Source organism: Pyrus communis, chromosome 14 (assembly GCF_963583255.1).
Source record: "Pyrus communis chromosome 14, drPyrComm1.1, whole genome shotgun sequence".
NCBI classification, from domain to species: domain Eukaryota; kingdom Viridiplantae; phylum Streptophyta; class Magnoliopsida; order Rosales; family Rosaceae; genus Pyrus; species Pyrus communis.
In genome coordinates this window covers 11,137,531-11,156,742 of record NC_084816.1, presented here as the reverse complement: position 1 = coordinate 11,156,742, position 19,212 = coordinate 11,137,531, and the positions used below count along the sequence as shown (strand labels likewise).

General features: G+C 34.3%; 1 protein-coding gene across 2 annotated transcripts; it reads left to right on the top strand.

Moving 5' to 3' along the window:
* Positions 1-16,259: 16,259 nt before the first annotated feature.
* LOC137716304 (CEN-like protein 2) lies at positions 16,260-17,959 on the top strand. Of its 2 annotated transcripts, XM_068455742.1 has the most exons (5): positions 16,260-16,275; positions 16,648-16,832; positions 16,954-17,015; positions 17,578-17,618; positions 17,742-17,959. In XM_068455742.1, exons 1-5 carry the CDS (start codon positions 16,260-16,262, stop codon positions 17,957-17,959), a joined length of 522 nt encoding a protein of 173 aa, XP_068311843.1. The 2 variants fall into 2 exon arrangements, with proteins under 2 accessions (XP_068311843.1, XP_068311842.1); XM_068455741.1 differs by lacking the exon at positions 16,260-16,275 and having other exon boundaries at positions 16,629-16,832.
* Positions 17,960-19,212: the final 1,253 nt, after the last annotated feature.

Here is a 19,212-nt window from a genome sequence, read left to right as displayed (position 1 = left end):
AAATCCGAGATAGATTCCATGTATCAAAATCAAGTCTAGACTCTTGTAGACCCTCCAGAAGGTATAGTACCTGTTGGAAACAAATGGATCTTCAAGAGGAAAATAGGCGTTGATGGGAATGTGGAGACTTATAAGGCTAGACTAGTAGCCAAGGGTTACATGCAAAGAGAAGGGATTGACTATGAAGAAACCTTTTCTCCTGTAGCCATGATTAAGTCCATTCGGATTTTGCTTGCTATAGCTGCGTACCATGATTATGAAATCTAGCAAATGGACGTGAAGACAGCCTTTCTGAACGGCTACCTAGAGGAAGAGCTTTATATGGCTCAACCCGAAGGTTTCGTGTCCAAGTCTGAAAAGACTAAGGTATGCAAACTTCAGAGGTCCATTTATGGACTTAAGCAAGCCACCAGGAGTTGGAACATTCGTTTTGATACTGAAATCAAATCGTTTGGTTTTACTCAAAACGAAGACGACAATTGTGTTTATCAAAAAGTCGTTGGGGAAGCAGTTGTATTCCTAGTGTTATATGTAGATGACATATTACTATTCGGGAATGACACTGCAGTACTTTTTTCTGTAAAAGTGTGGTTGTCCAAAACCTTCCACATGAAAGATTTAGGAGATGCATCTTATGTACTTGGGATAAAGCTTTATCGTGATAGATCCAGAAAATTAATTGGATTATCCCAATTTATGTACATTGATAAGGTGCTAAGTAGGTTCCAGATGGAACAATCTAAGAAAGGTATTCTTTCTGTAGGACATGGAATTCATCTTTCTCAGTCCATGGGACTTAAGACTCCTGAAGAGATACGGCATATGAATATGATTCCTTATGCTTCCGCCATAGGAAGTCTTATGTATGCCATAATATGCACAAGGCCTGATATCGCATATGCTGTGAGCATTACTAGTCGATATCAATCTAACCCAGGATCAGAACACTGGGCAGCTGTCAAGACGGTCCTTAAGTACTTAAGAAGAACTAAGGACATGTTCCTCGTTTATGGAGGAGCGACAGAGTTGCGAGTGGAAGGCTATACAGACGCAGATTTCCAATCTGACGTCGATGATAGAAGTTCCAACTCCGGATATGTATTCACTCTGAATGGTGGGGCTGTCAGCTGGAAAAGCAAGAAACAAAGTGTAATTGCCGATTCCACGACAGAGGCTGAATATGTCGCTGCAGCTGAAGCCGGCAAAGAAGCGTTCTGGATGAAAAAGTTCATTACTGAACTTGGAGTGGTTCCAACCATTACATCACCAGTAACTTTGTACTATGATAATAGTGGGGCGATAGCTCAAGCCAAGGAACCCAGGGCACATCAAAAGAACAAACACTTTGACAGGCGCTTTAATATCATTAGAAGATATGCTGCCGAGGGGAAAGTCAACATCCTCAAAGTTGCTTCAGCCGATAACGTAGCAGATCCACTGACAAAGCCAATGTCTCAAATCCAGCTTGACTGTTATATAGAAAAGATGGGTATTAGATACATGGGAAGATGGCTTTGAGTGCAAGTGGGAGATTGTTGGAAGTATGCCCACAAAGCCACTCATTTGATGTAATAGCTTTTTGGAATACTTATTGTGTTAAACTTTTATATGTTTAATAGAGGGCAAAGCTTATTGTTAATCACTATTTATAGTATCTTGTGTTTAAGCAATAAGGGAATCCAAGGAATGTATTTGATCTAAGAGACAAGTGATTTAAGTTAGTTAAATTAACGAGACCTTTCTCTTATGTTCATTCCTAAAACGTTCCTAGCCATAGGATTGCCAATTGGGCATTGACAATCCGCTAAGGTTAGTATGTGTTATGTCGACTCAAGCGTGAGTATGAACTAGTCTCAAGTCATTTGGTGTTGGACACTAAGGCAAACACATAGGTGCTCGAAAGAGTAATCGAGTACACTGAACAACGATCAAACGAGAGTTCGAACATACATGTCATGTGAGAACTCAATAGTTGCAATATGCAAAGTAGTCCTTTGACCTGAGGCATCATTGATGTCTAATGGTTAGGTCCTTGATCTTTGATTATGTCAACGGCATTCCATTGGAGTGTCCACGGCATTGTTGGGGTCAAGCTATCTAGTCATGTAGGCATATGAATGCACAACAAGGGATCTCTAACCTTCCATGGTGGAAAGAGAATACTCTAAGATATGATTCGAGAGTCTTTGGCCAAAGCATATGAATATGACTAAGGAAGCTTGTTCCAAATCTTATTCAATTGAATCATATAGAGAAGTATCACATTGGATAGTAGACATGAAACAAACTATCACTTAAACAATGTGATTAAGAGTATTGTATTAGAGAAGGACCGTATTGCATTGTAGTTGTAACTGGATAGGTTCTCCAACCACTTCTACTTAGCTTGGGTAACCATGACATGCTGCTAGGCGTCACCCATGGTTTGTGGAAGCCCTAAAGATTAGCAAACACTAATTTTAAGGGAGAATTGAAATGTGGTTTCAATTCACAATCAATCGTTAAGAGTAACATCGCCCACTACCTCGCTAATTGGAACCTAATGGATCGTACACCGAGTAAGGATATAAATGAAGAAATTATATGAAATGGATAAGCAATTAAATGGTTTAATTGAAGAATGGTCAAGATTAATTAAATAGTTAATTAATTATACGAAACGTTCGTATTGGGCGTTTAAGTTAGTTTTGGGCTTCGGGGCACAAAAACGTTTTGGTCCACAAGGCCCATTATGTTTAAGTTGTATGACAACTAAAACAAAATGGGCAATTAAGCCCAATAACAAATGGAGGCCGGCCATATCAAGGGTAGTGGGAACTTTTGCTTAATTGCAAGTTTGCCACTAACCTAAGAGATGAAGTATAAAGTCATCTTTATAGCTTTGTTTCTAATTAGGGTTTTCTAATTGAATTTGGGTGAAACATATTCTCTCATTTTCTACATAGAGGCCGGCCACTTAGGGGAGGAACATCTAGCAATCTATTCTTCCTTAAGTCATCCATTTCATCTTCACACTACATCTTTGGTGTGGAGACTTAGAGACACCAAACCTTTGGTGTTTTGGAGAACAAATCCTCAAATCCTCAAAGAAGAAAAGGAGCACTAAAAGGGAGGAAATCACAAGGAAGATCCAAGGAGCAAGGAGGTGACTTGAAGGCCCTCCACTTGGGTGAATCCCTTGTGCAATCAAGGATGAGCTTCAAGGGTAAAGAATCTCTAAATTCTTATTCTCTTTAATATTGTTAAAGAGTCTTATGGTTCACCATATACTAGGCTTTGAAAGTCATGGGTTTTATGAATTGTTTTTGAATGCATGCCTACTTTAAAGTGTTATTAGTATGCATATGTATTCAAATGTTCTTACATGTTCTTAGCTAGGACAAAATTTTTCCTTCAATCATGACATAAGATTTTGTGATATCCACTTCTGTAAATATTTTAAATTGACGATCAAATTAGTTCATTGTATTCATATAGGATCAAGGAGTGTAGCTGTAAAAAATCATCAAAATCAGAGTTAAAATAACCGTTAAATCATGATTTTTCATTTATAACCGTCGAAAAGTTTTGTCTCGTTACTTGATCTCTTTTGTTTTTTGCAATTTTTGGCGTATGCAATCTCGAAGCACATATAAACAAGTTTGACGGTTGGATCATTGAAATTAGTTTCATAGGATGCGTATCCTATCCAAACGATACATTAACTAACACTTAGAGTTTATTTATACTTTTCATTAAGTATAACATAAGATTTTGTGGTATCCACTAGTGTAAATATTTTAAATTGAAGATCAAATTCATTCATTGTATTCATATAAGGTCAAGGAGTGTAGCAGTAAAAAATCATCAAAATCAGAGTTAAAATAATCATTAAATCGTGATTTTTCGTTTATAACCGTCGAAAAGTTTTGTCTCATTACTTGATCTCTGAATGTTTGTTTTCTGCAATTTTTAGCGTATGCGATCTCGAAGCATATATAAACAAGTTTGACGGTTGGATCGTTGAAATTAGTTTCGTAGGATGCGTATCCCATCAAAACGATAGATTCACTAACACTAAAGAGTTTATTTATACTTTCATCAAGTATAACAAAAGATTTTGTGGTATCCACTAGTGTAAATATTTTAAATTGAAGATCAAATTCATTCATTGCATTCATATCGGGTCAAGGAGTGTAACTGTAAAATCATCAAAATCGGAGTTAAAATAACCGTTAAATTGTAATTTTTCGTTTATAACCATCGAAAAGTTTTGTCTCATTACTTGATCTCTTAATGTTTGTTTTTTGCAATTTTTGGCGTATGCGATCTCGAAGCATATATAAACAAGTTTGATGGTTGGATCGTTGAAATTAGTTTCGTAGGATGCGTATCCCATCAAAACGATATATTCACTAACACTTAAGAGTTTAATTATACTTTCATCAAGTATAACATAAGATTTTGTGGTATCCACTAGTGTAAATATTTTAAATTGAAGATCGAATTCATTCATTGTATTCATATAGGGTCAAGGAGTGTAGCTATAAAAAAATCATCAAAATCAGAGTTAAAATAACCGTTAAATCGTGATTTTTCGTTTATAACCGTCGAAAAGTTTTGTCTCGTTACTTGATCTCTGAATGTTAGTTTTTGCAATTTTTGGCGTATGAAATCTCGAAGCATATATAAACAAGTTTGATGGTTGGATCATTGAAATTAGTTTTATAGGATGCGTATCCCATCAAAACGATACAGTAACTAACACTTAAAGTTTATTTATACTTTCATTAAGTATAACATAAGATTATGTGGTATCCACTAGTGTAAATATTTTAAATTGAAGATCGAATTCATTCATTGTTTTCATATAAGGTCAAGGAGTGTAGCTGTAAAAAATCATCAAAATCAGAGTTAAAATAACCGTTAAATCGTGATTTTTCGTTATAACTGTCGAAAAGTTTTGTCTCATTACTTGATCTCTAAATGTTTTTTTTTTTGCAATTTTTGGCGTATGCGATCTCGAAACATATTTAAACAAGTTAGACGATTGGATTGTTGACATTAGTTTCGTAGGATGCGTATCTTATCAAAACGATAGATTTACTAACACTAAAGAGTTTATTTATACTTTCATCAAGTATAACATAAGATTTTGTGGTATCCACTAGTGTAAATATTTTAAATTGAAGATCGAATTCATTCATTGTATTGATATAGGGTCAAGGAGTGTAGCTGTAAAATCATCAAAATTGGAGTTAAAATAACCGTTAAATCGTAATTTTTTGTTTATAACCGTCGAAAAGTTTTGTCTCGTTACTTGATCTCTGAATGTTTGTTTTTTGCAATTTTTGGCGTATGCGATCTCGAAGCATATATAAACAAGTTTGACAGTTGGATCATTGAAATTAGTTTCATAGGATGCGTATCCCATCAAAATGATACATTAACTAACACTTAGAGTTTATTTATAATTTCATTAAGTATAACATAGGATTTTGTGGTATCCACTAGTGTAAATATTTTAAATTGAAGATCAAATTCATTCATTGTATTCATATAAGGTCAAGTAGTGTAGCTGTAAAAAATCATCAAAATCGGAGTTACATTAAATCGTGATTTTTCCTTTATAACCGTTGACAAGTTTTGTCTCATTACTTCATCTCTAAATGTTTGTTTTTTGTAATTTTTGGTGTATGCGATCTCGAAGCATATATAAACGAGTTTGACGGTTGGATTGTTGAAATTAGTTTCGTAGGATGCGTATCTTATCAAAACGATAGATTTACTAACACATATGAATAAACTCATAAGTGTTAGTGAATCTATCGTTTCAATGGGATACGCATTCTCCAAAACTAGTTTCAATGATCCAACCGTCAAACATGTTTGTATATACTTCGAGATTGCATACGCCAAAAATTGGAAGAAAAAAAAAAATTCAGAGATCAAGTAATGGGACAAAACTTTTCAACGGTTATAAATGAAAAATCACGATTTAACTATTATTTTAACTCCGAGTTTGATGATTTTTTTACAGCTACACTCATTGACCCTATATGAATACAATGAATGAATTCAATCTTCAATTTAAAATATTTACACTAGTGAATCATATGTTATACTTAATGAAAGTATAAATAAACTTTAAGTGTTAGTGAATCTTATCGTTTTAATGACTTGGAATAAATATATTAATTATTTATATATTTGAAGTGTTAATTAGACTATGTTTCAATTAGTATGTGATGATATTTAATAATAAAATTACATTTATGTTTTTTATTACGTATTTTATTCAAGTTAAAATGTTATAAGAGATAACACGAAAAAAATGTTTTTTTTCTTTGGGTTAAATATTAGGCGGGAAATGGATGGATATAGGCTACGAAATTTCCCAAACATTAGGCGGGAAATGGATGAAACTCTTGAAATATTAGGCGGGAAATTAATAATTATGATTTTTTTATGTGTTTGGTATTTTTAAATTACTTGATATTTTTATTTTTAATGTGTTTTATGATTTTTAATCTCAATCTTTGCCTATAATATACTATAAAAATAAATAAATAAAACTTAAAATTAAAATTTATATAGAATAATAATTAATAAACAATATATACATAAGAACTTAAATTGTAAATTGTTTGGAAATTGTAAATTAATTTTATCAGAGCAACTGAATTAGTTTTCTTAGCAAAGTGTTTAATTTAGCATATCATAACAAAGTGTTTAAATAGCTACTGGAAGGATTTAAAATCAAGAATAAGAACTTAAATTTAATGTGTACTATTTTCATCTTATCTATATTGATAGGAATGTATCAAATCTCATTTAAAAAGGATTGTTATTAACTGATAGATGGTATGGTCGTTATGTTCAACAACATATAGATAACGTCACATCCTGTACTTCCTTGCTTCTTGTGGAAATGACAAATACATTGCACATTAATTATAATTCATACAAAAATAAAACAGTAAATTTAGTTGAAAACACATAGCGTGTTTCGGTTGTTAGTATATATTGGAAGTTTTTAAGCGAAGGGATTTTCATTTAAAAAAAAGAAAATTGGGATTAGTTGTGGGGTCCACATCACATCGAACTTTAATGATCTGAACTGTCTATTTTTCATGTTGCACCTCATAGATCATTCTTGCAAAATATTAGCCAAATCGAAATATTTAAGGCATCTAATTGAGTTCAAAGAAATTAATGAATACTTTATTATATAAGAAACAATGAAATTTTATCTTGATAATTAAATGGACAAATAGTTTCGAATTGAATTGAATTGAATTTTTACAAGGATGATCTATGAATCGAAACTTACAAAATAGACTGTTCAGATCGTTGAAATTCGATGTAGAGTGATCTCCACACCTAATCCCCATTTTTTTTTTCAAAAAATAAAAATCCCTTTGCATAAAGGGCATGAGTATATATTATCTTAAGATAGGCATTTGTCAACAATTTGTTGATATGTTTTGAGTACACCGTCTATATGTTCACACAATATAGTTAATAATAACATTAAATAGTTGTCAATACAAGATTGTTGTGTCGTGTGTACTTAAATTCTCCGTCTAAACTTTGTCTTCTTCATCTTCATCTTGAAAGACTCACGGACCTGTTCCATTCTAAAATTACTCTAAAATTTCTGTCTTTTCTTCATCGACCTTGCTTGAGATATCTATAAAATTTAAATTTGAGAGCTTATGTGACACTTTGATATTTTTTAAAGTTTTATTCTCTACCTGATATTTCAAATTTAATTTAAACATAAAATAAAAATTCATATTTATTTTGACACACCCCGACCGAGATCAGGGCGTGCTGGTCGTCACACGAAGGTGACGTAACCATGTGCACGTGCGGAAGCTAATAAGATAGTAATATAAAAGTACGAATAATTAAAAACTAGCATACAAAGTACTAAAACAAGTGCTAGCGTATGTGAGATACAAATTTAGAGCAAGACTACAGCAGTCCAAACGAAAAGTTGCGATAAAAGTACACCCGAAGGTGACCCTACGCTGGTGAGTATCTGTCAGAAATGCCGGCAAAGCCCTCTGGGAAACCACCGAAACTGCTAAGCAACTAGAACCTGGAGGGACGCAAAACAAAAGCGTGAGTGGGCAAAAACAAAGCTCTTTGAAAATCATTTAGCAAAATACATTCTAACCCCTCGCCGTAAAACCTGTATACTTCCCAGAAAATAAACATATATACGTATGTATAAATATGCCAAACATGCTCAAGGGTATACCAATCATGCTCAAGAATATGCCATGTCGAAACCTCATAATGAAATGCAAGTGCTCAGGTATAAAGCATGTCAATAACATGTAATCTGGCAGCCGGAGTCACCTAACGTGACCTGTACGGCTACATATAGAGCTCAAATCTCAAACTCAATAACTGAACCTGCCCACGAGTTGGAACCACCTAAAGTGGTCTGTACGACAGGCCTGGGTGTAACATATATGTACGCTCTAGTGCTACGATCACGTGAAGGCTGTGCGAATAATCGCGGGTCACCTACGAGTCGGAACCACCTAATGTGGTCTGTACGACAAGATTGTGCACCTAACTTGGATCCAAGCTGAGCGTGTCGTGCGGGAGGTGAACATCACGTGAAGGACTGTGCCCTACTCAGGGCGGGAGCACTAACACCAGAGGTGCAGGTTATGAGCTCTCTAAGTATCTTTAACCACTACTGAAATATAAACGTGAATAACACTTACCTGGCACTTACCTGTGCGTCCACAGCACCAATTATGCATATGTATATGTATTCCACTACTAATGCATGTGATTGTGCATAAACGAAAATAAATGGTGCATGGCATAACATAATTAACCCTTTTTAAATCAATTTCTGGGAATATAAGTGTATATAGGTATATACGGAAAACCAAAAGCCCACTCACTGATAAGTGGAAGGGTCGTAGCCCCCCTGCCTCGAGTGACCACGCTCGTCCTCGGGGTACGTATCACCTATACGCGAAATAACTACAAAAACGTTAATTTAAAAGCACATAACCAACTTCTCGTAATAACTTCTCATACATTGCTCAAAATGGACAATTGAATATACCAACGTGCTCTACACAACCTCAGGATCACAACCATAATTTTAGAAAAATTTTCCTCCGCCGCACGCGCCCCCACGCGCCGGCCAAGGCAAGGCCACACGCGCCGGCCACGCGCAGGCACGTGCGGCGTACACGGACGGCGTCAACTGACGCCGTGAGGAATATTCCGTTATCTCTAACGGATTCCGTCAACGGCGTCAGGAATATTCCGTCAGATTTGACGGAATATTCCGTCACCTTCTCCGTCGAGCCTCCGGCGCCGGAAAACTGGGAAATTTTCTAACTTCGTTTTCTCACTCGTTTCTCAACCGTTTTCCAAGATTCAAACGCCAAAATGAAGCTTAGACCTAAGAATCACGATAGACTACTTTTAAGGCCTAAAAATCACGGAATCATACCTGTCACCAAACTAAAAAATCGGCCAAGTTAGAACAGGGCGATCCTGACGTCCAAATTCGTCCAACGAAGCACTCCGAGGCTCTTTGGGACCTCACTAAGGCACCTATGAGCTTCAAAAATCCAAAAACATGCTAGATTAAGGTTTGCATGAACAGTACACAAATCTGCCATTGTCGAATCGACGTGAAAACGTTAGAGTTCTTACCTGCAAATGGTATGATCGTGCTCCTCTCAGTCTCACGAGTTTGAAGGTGCAATTGGTTCCTTCGATCTGTGATGATTTGTGTGAGTTGTGTGTGTGTTCGTACGTATTAAGGTGAATGGGAAGGGAGAGGGAGATGAGAGACAGAGACAGAGAAAGGGCAGAGAGAGACAGTGAGTGTGCATGTGTGTGTGTGGCCCAACACATGCCACAACACACAAAACAACCAATAATGTCAAAGAAACGAACTAGGGGTAAAGTTGACAATTCACACGTGCGTTTCGATATTTCCGGGACGGGATGTCACATATTTTCTTTGCATGGGTACTGAAAAAAATGAATTTAAAAGGTTATAAAAATATTAAAACATTGCCTCGATAAAAGGCAAGGCTTTAAACTAATAAAAAATTATAAAAAACATTTAATACTTATCATTGTATATCATGCCACATTAGATCTGACTTCTCGCAGCAAGAGGGAGATATGTCATTTCATGTCATATCACATCAGATATGACTTCTTAGTTAGAAAACATTATTGCTTTGTTTTTTTTATTTTTTATTTTTTTTTATTTTTTGGTCTTTTGAACCGTTATTGCTGAATTAGAGAAGGTGCTCTTAAAGCATTCTATTTGGGCACCGCCGGTTCCATTTTCTTTTATTATAGCCAAAATTCCCAAAAAAAATATTACTTACACGTCAAATTGTAGTTGGCAAGAATGTAAAATTGCTTACTTCAAAGTGTAAAATGTATTGTCCATTATAGGTTAGATTACCTCAAGGTTTAATATGATGGAGAGCTATGATAAGGTAGCATGCTCTGTGAGTGGTCAAATCAAGAATACTCATTGTTTTAAAAATCTCCACTTAGTATTGCTTAAGCTTTGTTTAGGCACTAGGCAGCTGGTTATTGTCTCGATTAGTTCCTAGGTGTCCACCTAGCATGCCTAAACCCACCTAGATCGCGACTCTCACTTAGACAGAAAATTGATAACTTTCATTTTCCATTTCAATCTTTTAATAAAATGTAATAAACTTGTTGAATACTTGGATAAACACTCATTATATGCTTGTTCCCCATGTTTTAAATATGTTGTAACACTTTATAATTTATTTGTCATTTTATTTTACAATTTATGTATAACAATATGAATATACATGTTTTTAAAACAAAAATAAACACTTATTTATAAAATATAATAAATTTACTTAAATTTGCCTAACTGTCTAAGCTCTTGACCCCAAGCCGCTACTTGTTACCTCATTAGTGCCTAACATTTTTTAAAACTTTACTCCTAATCAACTTGCTAGTGTCCAGGGTCCTTTATAACTAATTACCACCCCGGGTAGCAAATGGTTCAAACATATTCCCGCTCTTTTTTATCTTTTTTAATTAATTTTAATGAGAATATGGAAGCGGTCACGTCATTTGCTACTAGCAGATTGCTAGTGCGCTGTCGAAAGAAGATCCTATTCCACTCATCTTGATCATGATAAACCTTAAATTTCTTGACTTCTAGCTAGGCCGAAACATGCATGTCTCTTGTAGTGCAATTTTGTTGGGAGAATTCTAACAATGTGCTTGTTTTTTGGGGTGCCTTCTTTAATGCATGACGTATATTTTTAGTCCTGTATTTCTATATTTGAGTTAAAAAAATTGCTCGGTTTGAGTTTTTTGGTTTTTCTCCTCAGATGCAAAAACTAGTAGTTTTAGACATATATTTTTATATTCTGAGTTTTAAGATTTGAGTCTTTACATTGAAGGAAAAAAAATATTAGAGTTGAGTTTTGACAATTTTTATATATGCATCGGAGATGATTGCGTCAAAACTCAAATTTTACATTTTTGCTTGTTGGCATGGACTCTACTTTGGACACAAATATGATGAGCTAATTTTCATATACTTTTTTAACTTCTCATGCACCTGAGTGTGAAGAAGGAAAAATGAGGAGTAGTATGTTTACCATTTTCTAAATCTCATTTTGAAACCTAAATCTAACTCTCACTTTAATTGAGAACTCAAATATGACATTTAAGTTTTTAGTGGTAAAATGTGTTGTCGTAGGCATCCATTAGTATGAACACCTTAATTTATGAATAATGGTTGGATAAACTACTACCACAATGTTATACGCAATGATAAAAGTTTATCGACCAATAATCTAATCAAAAGTAAACTAGCAAGCTCTTTTGCACATGTAGAGTGTAAAATATGTTTATGTGCTAGCAGAAGTGGAAATGAGACTTAATGGCACAATCCTGATCAGAAAAAGATGCTGGAGAAAAAAGTGGTAGAAAATCCCCAATAACAATTATATCTCGAATGCAATCTCATAGTGGAATATAGAAAAAAATAAAGTGTTAGGGATTTTGAATATGGCAACCACTTTCTCCCACTACTAATTCAAGAACAGAAATGACCCGAGACTGAATCTCTTTATTGAAATGACTCGTTACCACTACCAGCCTATGTTTATGACCTTGTAGTAGTGGTGGAGTTGCTTTATACCCCAAGCTCTACAATTTAAATTCACCGATCACTCTAAAATTAGTAATTTCATCTGTGAATTGCTAGTTTGGGAAGGTTCTAAGCGTTAACAAACCTATCTCAAAATTTCACCTTTCTTAAACTTCTATACGCAAGGCCTGGGGTATTTTCCCAGAATGTTTAATTAGCAGAACTCATTCCTTCTATCCACCCTTTATGTTAAACAAAAATTAGACAATCAAACCTTCGATCAGTAAGAACATGCAACAGAAATACCATTTTACAATGAGCTAGTTCACTTGTAGTGAAGAAAGTTACGGTTCCATCTATAATTACAGGATAACATTGTTTTGCATTTTACAAGGATTTAGTTCACTTGTAGTAAAGAAAGTTGGGGTTCCACCATAATTACAGACGGATATTGTTTTGTATTTTGACACATGTACTGAAGAAAGTTGGGGTTCCACCATAAAATCAATTGATAATATGAAGAGTAATCCAATTATTATAAGCACATGTAATGTCTTTTTTATTTTCCTTATGTGGAACACTGTCAACATGTAGACGACTAAGAAAGTTATCCAGCACGTATCAAATTGTGATATCTCTGTATAAACGTATTTTTCTCAAATAAATTCTCCCAAAACTTCCCTTCTGCATTGTCATTTCTGCTGTACTTCAACTGCTTCAGCGTCTAATTTAGGGATATACAGAAAATGTTGGAGAAAGTGTGCACACTAAGACAGTGTGATAGTGGTAACAGTACAAGACGCTGTCAATAGTACGGACAGAAAAAACAAAAAAGCATTTTTCATTGGCTCCTTGCGTTTGTTTTTGGTTCGGGTTACTTGTAAGCAAATTACAATTTGACGGGAATGGATTTGTCATCACAATCATATGAGTATTATTGGCAATATTTTGTTAGACATTTCTTGTAGGTCGCATTAGCAAATTCAATACCTTCCATGTGGTTGAGGCCCACATAATATCCCAATAAAGATATATACGAACATCCTTTCTGGGATCACTATGCAATCCAATTGACTGATCGTAGTCATCCATCTTAAGGGGATGGTCTATCGTATTATTATTTAAATCAGAAGACCCCTATTTTTAATGATATTAGCATCTTAATCCTCTAATTAATCGATAGTGTAATAGTTTACGCTGATAGTATAATAGGTCATCCCACTTAATTAATTAATATTGTATCATGTTCATGCATAAGACCAACTTCAATGGTTTGGTTAAAACCCACAATTTAAGTTTTAAACTCACCCAAAAAGCTTCTCCAATCATTAAGCTATAAAAATGTTTTGGGTGAAAACTTATTATTGGGCCAAATGTAACCTGGAAAATGAGCCAAGGTTAGGGGCTGAGACCCAATTGCTGATGTTGTCGGCTACTTGCGGAAAACTAATGACTATTTTTTTTATTGGGTGGCCCACGTGGTTGGACTGTTGGTTGGTTGAGCCAACGGTCCAGATTCAATTTTTTTTTAAAATTTTTTTAAAAAGAACAAATTTATAAATACATTAAATCCAAAGCCTAAAACAATTAATTTTTTTTATTTAAATCAAAATTCGCCCAAAAACTCTTATAAATACATCTGTATTTGTTCAAACATTCATACAAAATCCACTTGCGTCAAATAATTCTTCTTTTTCTTCGTTCTACCCACCTATGTATTAGTGTTTTAGAATGGGTAGGTTTTGTGGTTTTCTATGTTCTTTCGTGTGGTGCATATGTGTAAGAATGACGTAGGTTCAATGATTTTTTATTATTTATCGAAATTTAAATCTTTTTAAATTAAAATGTTCATAAAAATAAATTAGGATAGTCTAAATAAATTTTATTTTTAAAAAAGTAAATGAAAAAAAAAAGGCTAAAATCATTCTTTACTAATTTCAAACTAAAATTTTAAGCCAACCGTTGGAAGAGAAAAGCTGTCTCTAGGTTAGAACCTATATTTTATAGGCTAAAAATTTAGGTTTTAATCTCTATCATTGGAGTTGGTCTAATAGCTTACACATTGATAGGACGACCATGATGTAGTAACCAATGTTGTTAAAGTAATAACAATATCAGTAATTTTATACATTGGACAACAAACTTTAACAATTATTATATAAACTTATGATGCTTGTAATTAGGACATTTTATCGCGTTGAAACTTAACGTCATATTGTAACAAACCTAACATGAAGGTTAAGGGACCAAAAGTGAATCATCAGAATGATTGGGTAATTTCATGACGTCCACTCATCATAAGATATTACTCCTATATTTTAACGTCTGCATTGTAATAACCAATGTGTTCTTATAATAACAACAAAATTTTATAACTTTACCATTATTATATAACATCGAACAATATATTTTAGCGATTATCATGTACACTTATATTTCTTTTAATTACGACGTTGAATCATGATGATATTTAACATCATATTGTAACAATTTTCACATAAAATTTGTGGACCCAAAAATAAATAAACGTATTGAATAATTTCATTATGTCCACTCATATGTTATATTTGTTCTGTTAAAAAAAAGTATCAAAGAAAGAAATGCATCATAGAATTTTCCTTCTTAAATCTTCTCCTGAAAACTCTATTTTTTATGTGGTCGGTCACTGTATTGTCATCTATAAAAGTAATAATTTTAATGGTATATACTGAAATTCTCTATAACAAACCAATTACTATATAGAGTATATATACATGTTCGCATATAAAGAAACATATAAAAATCATCTGCTTGAAAACTCATGAAAAAAAAGTAGGGCCACTTTCACAGTAACCTTGCCTGAAAAGTGAAAATTCTTATTTTACATAGGAAAAATTCTAAAGAGATTATATTTTAAAATCATATTTTATAAACCACTTGATGTGGCGGTCGATGGTGAATTTTTTTTTTTTTTTTTAATGATTTAAAAAAGGAATTCAACCATCAACTACTACATATAGTGGTGGATTTAGGATTTTAATTTTGGGTGGTTCTAATCAAGTGACGTTAGGGAATAGTCCAGCGGCGGGCTAGGGCGCCTATGCGCCTAGACGAGATCTAGGCAACGGACTACGTTGACTAAATAGATTTAAGTAAACTTACTATATACCATACAAGTAAGTGCCTATTTACACTTACAAAAAGACCATACTTGTATTGAGAATTTAAGGTTTATTATTTTGATTAGCTTTATTATAGAGCATACAAAAAAAAAAAAAACTTTTTTTGTACTAATTTAATGAATTTGATGGTATGAGATGAAAGTGCAAGTGACTACGAGTTCATAGTATATTACAAAATACTTTTAAGAGGTAGTATGAATTTATAGGAATTTTAAAAAATAACAGTAACAGACATATGGTATAAAAATATTGGTTGAAATTTACTGTTTTAAAAATCCACGCCTAGAGCCGCCTAGGCCCCGCCTAGGCGCTAAGCGGTTGGCCACCGCCCTGATTAATGTCTAGGTGTTTGAAAATTAAGAAAGAGCACCTAGACCTATTGAGGTGCCAGCCTAGACCGCCTAGGGACCTGCCTAGCCCACTTAGACCCGCCTAGACACCCGCCTAGGTTGCGATTCATTTAGACAGAAAATAGATATATAACTTTCATTTTGCATTTTATTTTTTCAATAAATTGTAAGAAACTTGTTGAATAATTAAAGGAACACACATTATATACTTGTTCCCCATGTTTTCATTATGTTCCAATAGCTCATAATATATATGTCATTCTACTTTGTAGTTTATGATGAAATCATATATATTTTAAGTATAAACGGATACTTATTTACATGAAATATAATAGATTTAATTAAATCCGTCTAATCTGCCTAAGTGCCCGCCTAGACCCCGCATAGGCGCTAGGCCCCAGCCCACCGCCTGCCTAGAGTCTAGTGTCTTTTAGAACCTTGGGTTGAATAATACATCATTCCTTTGCTAATCAAAATCCTAGGGTGGCAATACAACAATTAAAAAAAGTGAGAGTTGGTCATGTGGGAAATGAAGAGAAAAAAATATTTCTTCTTCGTTGTAACCAAGGTCCAAAAACAGTAAAATCATGGTGGTCTTTTCTCTTCCATCACATGTCCAGACTGTTAGGTAGTCCTCAGAGGTTCTCACAGGCGCTTCTTCGGACGTCCGGGTGGTCCTGGAACCACCTTGGTCCAAGAATGGCCATGGCTACATTATGTGTTTTACAATATATAATTCAAGAAGATGGTCCTTCTAGCATCACCCTTTACATAGAAAACAACTGTCCTAAATTGTTGATGTATGTTTCACCTCATAACTTTTTTTTCTAGCCCACTTCCCTTGAACTTTGATGGATCTCTGTAGCTTCAAAAGGTTCTTCTCTGAACACTATAAATATGGGGTTATCTCCAATCAAAAGCCAATTAAGAAACCAGCTGCTTCCTCAGGAAAAACAGGAAGGTTGTAATCTTTGAGATATCATGGCAATGCTGTCATCAGATCCTCTTGTGGTTGGAAGAGTTATTGGAGATGTTGTTGATTACTTCTCCCCAAGTGTAAAAATGACAGTCTCTTACAACTCCAACAAGAAGGTGTATAATGGGCATGAGCTATTTCCTTCCTCAGTAACCATCAAGCCTAAGGTTGAAGTTCATGGAGGCGATTTGAGGAGTTTCTTTACACTGGTACGTGCATATGTTACCCTCCCAGCTGCTATATATTCTCATGTTATCATGTATACATATACCGTAATTTATTTTCTTAAATAAGGATTTTAATTTAAAACAATCATTTTGTTTTTCGTAGGTTATGACGGATCCAGATGTTCCCGGCCCCAGTGACCCATACCTGAAGGAACACTTACACTGGTAAACCTTTACCTGAGAGAGATGATCATAAAAAAGCAATCTGAAATAAGGAAAAGAAATAAAAGGCAATCATTTTCCCGGCCCTAGCGACCCTTATCTGAGAGTTCACTTGCATCTACTTCTAATTAATTAACTTGGCCATAATATTATTTCCACCTGAAGATTAAAATTAATATGAAATACAAACCTTTTATACCATTGAGAAATATCAGTTACTAGGGGAGTTTCCATTAAAATTAACCATGTTTTAAACTATGTATATGCTTCTTTTTCTTTATGTAAAATAAAATTAACTATGTTTCCTTGAATCTTGCTAGTCTTTTTTTTCTTCCAATCAATAAGTTCGCATGTTTACACGGTTGACTTGGTAAATTTATTTGGTTTATTTATTTATTTTCCTGTTAGATCCTGGATGCAGGGAGTTTCCATTTCCTTCTAATTATTTTTGGATAAAACTTACATGATCAGAATACAGAAGCTTCTATTGCATATATACTCATGCATTCAGTGTGATATTTTGGTTACAAAATTTGGACTAAATAATTTGCCATCTTGATTACAGGATTGTGACCGACATCCCAGGCACGACTGATAACACATTTGGTAAGTCCATTATATGTTCTGTGAGAGAGAGAGAGAGAGAGATGATGATGATGATGACACTGAATATGATTAATATGATTTTTTTTTGTTTGTTTGAACGTGTGATAATATAATTAAAAACAGGAATAGAGGTGGTGAAATATGAAATGCCAAGGCCAAACATAGGGATCCACAGGTTTGTGTTTCTTCTGTTCAAGCAGAAGGGCAGGCAGACAGTGATCCCTCCTGCTTCAAAGGACCACTTCAACACCCGAAAATTTGCAGAGGCAAATGACCTTGGCCTTCCTGTGACTGCTGTTTTCTTTAATGCTCAAAGGGAAACTGCTGCAAGGAGACGCTAAAACAATAGTACTAACCGAAAAAAATTAAAAAAAAACCTGCTCTGCTCTCCAAGTTGTACCTGGAAATGAATTGCGACAATAACCAGAGGGGACTGTGTGTTTATTATTTGTTTTAAGAGCACCCTCTGGCTTTATTAACCTAACAAATGTCTATTAGTTTACGGTTGTATACTTTATGTAACTTTTCTCAAAATAAATATAATAATATGGGAAAATTATACTGTACGACTAAATTTCTCTCACAAGTTCATACTAATAATTAAACAATTTAAGTATTCTATAGGCCGGGATAGGTTCTCTGCTCTAACCGCTTGAGGGTGGAGAAGGTATAAACTGTCATAGTAGTCCGATGACTAGCGTAATTATGTAACTTTATCCGGCGGAAAAAAATTTAGTGGGGCAAAAATGGTCAACCGTCAACATTTTGGTTTTTTTTTTTTATTTTTTATTTATTATTTTTTTCCAGAGATTTTAGGGGAAACGTTCGATGGGCAAAATAAATTTTGTCGGGCAAAGTTTTCGTGCCAAGAGAGAAAATTGGCACGAATTACGCCACCATCTTGACAGAAGAATAGGTACATTGGCAAAAGTAACTTTGGCTGACGAAAAATTTGACGGAGGTAAATATGTCGATTGTCGGACAAAGATCCACGATGAACTGCCCTAATTTCCACCGACACATTTTGTCTGACATTTTTTTAATGAGTTTGTCCGATGAATAACATTTGTTCGACGACTTTGGTAACTTTGCTTGACGAACCATTTCGTCACGCAAGCCCCAATTCATTAAACAAGCCGTGCAGCCGTCTCCTTTCTTCTTTCTTTCCCAGCTCTCTCTCATTTCTGCTTTCTCTCTCACTCAGACCCTCATCACCCATCTCTCATTACCCAGCTGTCACTCTCCCTCTCCTAATTAATATAAGGTTTGTTTATTTTTTATTTGTTTAATTGTGTAATTAATTAATTAATTTTGTTTGTTGTAGCTTACGATTGAATTGGAAAAAAATTAAAGTCAAGTTATGTATTTGTTTCTCAATTTAATTTTTGTAGTAAATTTTAATTTATTTAATTATGATATATATGTATGTTGAAATTGTGGGTTTTGGAAAATTTTGAGTTTGTGGGTATTGAAACAAATGTAGCTTAGGTGAATTAAATTTGTGCAGCATTAGCCTAGGAAACCCTGATGTGAAATTTGTTAAAATTGATTGTTTATACAAAGTTATATATGTTGAATAACTTCGTATAATTAA

Excerpts from the sequence above, each read along its gene's own strand:
- LOC137716304 (XM_068455741.1), top strand. The coding sequence starts at position 16,629 with ATGGCAATGCTGTCATCAGATCCTCTTGTGGTTGGAAGAGTTATTGGA. Across the intron at positions 16,833-16,953 it reads TGAGGAGTTTCTTTACACTG|GTTATGACGGATCCAGATGT; the intron begins GTACGTGCATAT and ends TGTTTTTCGTAG. Across the intron at positions 17,016-17,577 it reads CTGAAGGAACACTTACACTG|GATTGTGACCGACATCCCAG; the intron begins GTAAACCTTTAC and ends TCTTGATTACAG.